Below are 3,267 nucleotides of genomic sequence, written 5' to 3'. Positions count from 1 at the left end.
AATTTTTCCGCTTTTTTTAAACTTTTATTTTTTAATATGGGAACAAATTTCTATCTTGGGACTGGCTTGGTCGGTTGATTTGAGTGTCACATGCCCTTAAAAAAATCGAAATGGTTTAATTTTGAGTAGATTAATACATACCAATAATCAGCGAAAAAAATTAAAGATGCAGTACGCTCATAACCTTTTAATAATGTTTGGAATGAAATGACTTTTGAGTCTTGCATAATTATTTCAAAATTAAAAACATTTTCTTCAAATCTATTTAAAAATTTGAAATTCTTACCTCCCAAAAACTCACCAACGCAATGAACTTATAATTTTTTAAATAGTTTTATGAGTGATTTGATTTGTGTGTCAGCCTAAAGTTAGTAGTTTATCAAAGTTGCAAACTCCTATCTATATTTGCACAAATAAAATTTATTATGTGCACCAATGCTTTGAATTTTATAAATGTTATTGAAATACAAAGTAATTGTTAGCGGCGAAGAGAACCAACTTCGTACCATGACAACTTGTCGATTATTATATTTAATAAGATACTTATGCAATAAGGGGTAAATTGATTTAGACCAATATATTTATTTCATAGTATGTCTGCGATGTCTATTCTATCAAGTCTACAGTTCTTATGGTGAAAAAACTGATGCGTTACTATCCTAATAACATAGATATCTTCGAAGTAAATCTGAAATCCGTTTCAAATTAATAATTATTTGAAGGAAAATATTCAAGCAATATTCTAAAAGAAATTATTTCTTTGCTAAATACATTCATTTTCTCGTCTCAAGAACATGAACATTGTTTCGAATAAGATAGTGTTCAAAATAAGTATATGAATTTTTTTGGATCAAGAAACATTTTGTTAGAGTTTTAGTTACTTATCATGAGAATATAATATTCTTTATTCAATATTTTATTAAAATTCATGTAAATGAGTATAACGGAACAAATTAACTGAATAATTTTTTGCTTAGAGTAAATATGTTATTGATTTAAATAGTTGTCCTGATTCTATTATTTTATTGATTCAAAAAAATCGGTCCTTTGTAAAAAGAAAATACTTGCTTCTTTCAAGTAGAATCAGCCAATTAATTCACCCTACTTGATTTAATGCAAATTTTTTCAGCGCACGGGATGCTGATGATGGATTCGCTCCAATACGAAAAATTTGGGAAATCTTTATAGAAAATTGCAGAAAAAGTTATAATCCGAGTAACACATGTAGGTCGACGAGCAACTCCTTGGCTTTAGAGGACGCTGCAAGATGCGCGTTTATATGAAATCAAAACCGGACAAATACGGAGAGATGTTCAAAACGCTGAACGATGCTGCAACGGCTTACTTGGAACTTATCTGTTTTCCTACAAGTAATGTATATTTTCATGTATTTTTTGTATGTAGCTATTGATCATTTCAGATCCACGCAATTCCATACTTAGGAAAAAATCATGGTGTTCGCAACACAGAGTCTGTGCCAGATTTTTTATCCGTGAATCCAGAACTCCAATCCACGGAACTCATCGCATAGTCACAATTGACAACTGGTTTACGAGCATTCCGTTCATAGAAAGAATGCTAAAGAATCCGTACAATTTAAAAATAACTGGGACTGTTCGGAAAAATAAGAGAGAAATCCCACCTTAGATGATAGTAGCAAGCAAGCATTTTCCTGAAAGTAAGTTTTGCTTTTCTGAAAAGGTCACGTTACTTTCCTTCACTCCAAAGAAAAATAAGATCGTTCTGCTTGCGTCTTCATATACGTCTTCGACTGTAATCACTAATGGCAAACCGGATATGATACGACATTACAATCAAATGAAAGGTGGTACATATACGTTTGACCAGCTGTGTACTTCGTTCTCGACAACCAAACGTACAAACAGGTGGCCGATGCGAATCTTCTTTGGTATTCTAGACCAGGCCACAGTAAATGCTGTAATTCTTCTAAAATGCAAACGATTAAACGCTGGAGATCACGGAACAATAACGGCATATAACTGCATAGACGATGTCATAAAGTATCTTGTCACTCCTCACCTACAGGAGAGATACGAGATTCCTACTTTACGCACTGATATCCGATACGCGTTGTCTGGAATTTTGAAAGCGGATATAAGAGGGGAAATCAGGAATGATGGAAGAATTGTTGAAGCCGACACATATGCTCGCGTTGCTCGGTGCATCTCAAAGAAGGGTGGAAAGACGAAGTCACGCTGTGCGGCTTGCGGCTTGCGTTTGATCACACGAAGTGCGTTGCTTCATTTTTTCATTGAATTGAAGCTTTTATTTTTCAGAATAAATACCTTTTTTAAAACAACCACTATAAGACTAATTTTATTTTGAAAACACTGTATTTCAAAAGCATCCAGGTAAAATTTTAGGTAAAAATATCAAAATCTTAGAAAGTTATGAATTTTAGAGTGAAAAAAGTCATTTTAAAATTTTTTTTCCAAAAACGATTTTTTTTAACAACTTGAAATTTCACAAACCTTTATGAAACCTTTTTTTCCTTAAACTAGGTAGATTAAACATCATTTATTGATACTTTTGTAAAAAATTATCCAATATCGTCGGTGCAGCATATGTTTGAATACCCCTGGGTGCCTAACACCCAGTGTGCTCTTTATGTAACTTTATGGAAGTGTGCCCTTTAAGGTTTTTAAGTGTGTTATTACTTAATTTTCTTAGTATCGTTTAATTTTACTTCCAGGATATTTCAATTTCTTTGGAAACATTTTCTGTATTTTCATTACTTTTTTTCGTTAATTTCTATTTTGAACATTTTTATTTTTAACAAAATTTTTGTTTTGGTATTTACACTTTTGTTATTTTCTTAAATTTGGAATTTTTATTTTTCGGTAAAATTTTATAATCCCGATGATAAATTTCGGAAAAATATTCTAAATTTAGGAGGATTAAGTTAAAAATTTCATAATTTTCGTTTGCAATTGCGAAATTTTCTGATACATTGTATTTGAATCCGAAACTTGTGACTACCGAAAATTACAAAAATTTATTATACTGCGAAACTTAGTTCGTAATTAAGAGTAAATTTCTGAAAATTTGGTTAATTTACAAAGATTTCGTTGCAATTTCATTATTTTACGAAAAATTTTGTATAATTTGATTAAAATTTTGTAAAATTAAAATGCGGTAGATTGCACTACAAAACCTGCTGCCAAGAAAATTATTTCGTGTCAATTTGTTTGCAAAGATAAAATATTAAGGATAAAATTTAATAATTTTCTTCATATTTTACGTAAA

The 3,267-nt window shown here is 30.8% G+C and overlaps 1 protein-coding gene across 1 annotated transcript; it reads left to right on the top strand.

Moving 5' to 3' along the window:
- Positions 1-1,267: 1,267 nt before the first annotated feature.
- Positions 1,268-2,251, top strand: LOC117182533 (the record flags this gene model as incomplete). Its single annotated transcript, XM_033375628.1, has 3 exons — positions 1,268-1,370; positions 1,421-1,614; positions 1,702-2,251. Coding segments are annotated over exons 1-3 (847 nt in total), but the record flags the coding sequence as incomplete, so codon positions are not given.
- Positions 2,252-3,267: the final 1,016 nt, after the last annotated feature.

The sequence above is a fragment of the Belonocnema kinseyi genome, unplaced genomic scaffold (assembly GCF_010883055.1).
Source record: "Belonocnema kinseyi isolate 2016_QV_RU_SX_M_011 unplaced genomic scaffold, B_treatae_v1 SchBZDm_2423;HRSCAF=2652, whole genome shotgun sequence".
Lineage (NCBI taxonomy): Eukaryota > Metazoa > Arthropoda > Insecta > Hymenoptera > Cynipidae > Belonocnema > Belonocnema kinseyi.
Note: the sequence above shows the minus strand (reverse complement) of the source record. Positions and strands in the feature narration are given on the sequence as shown.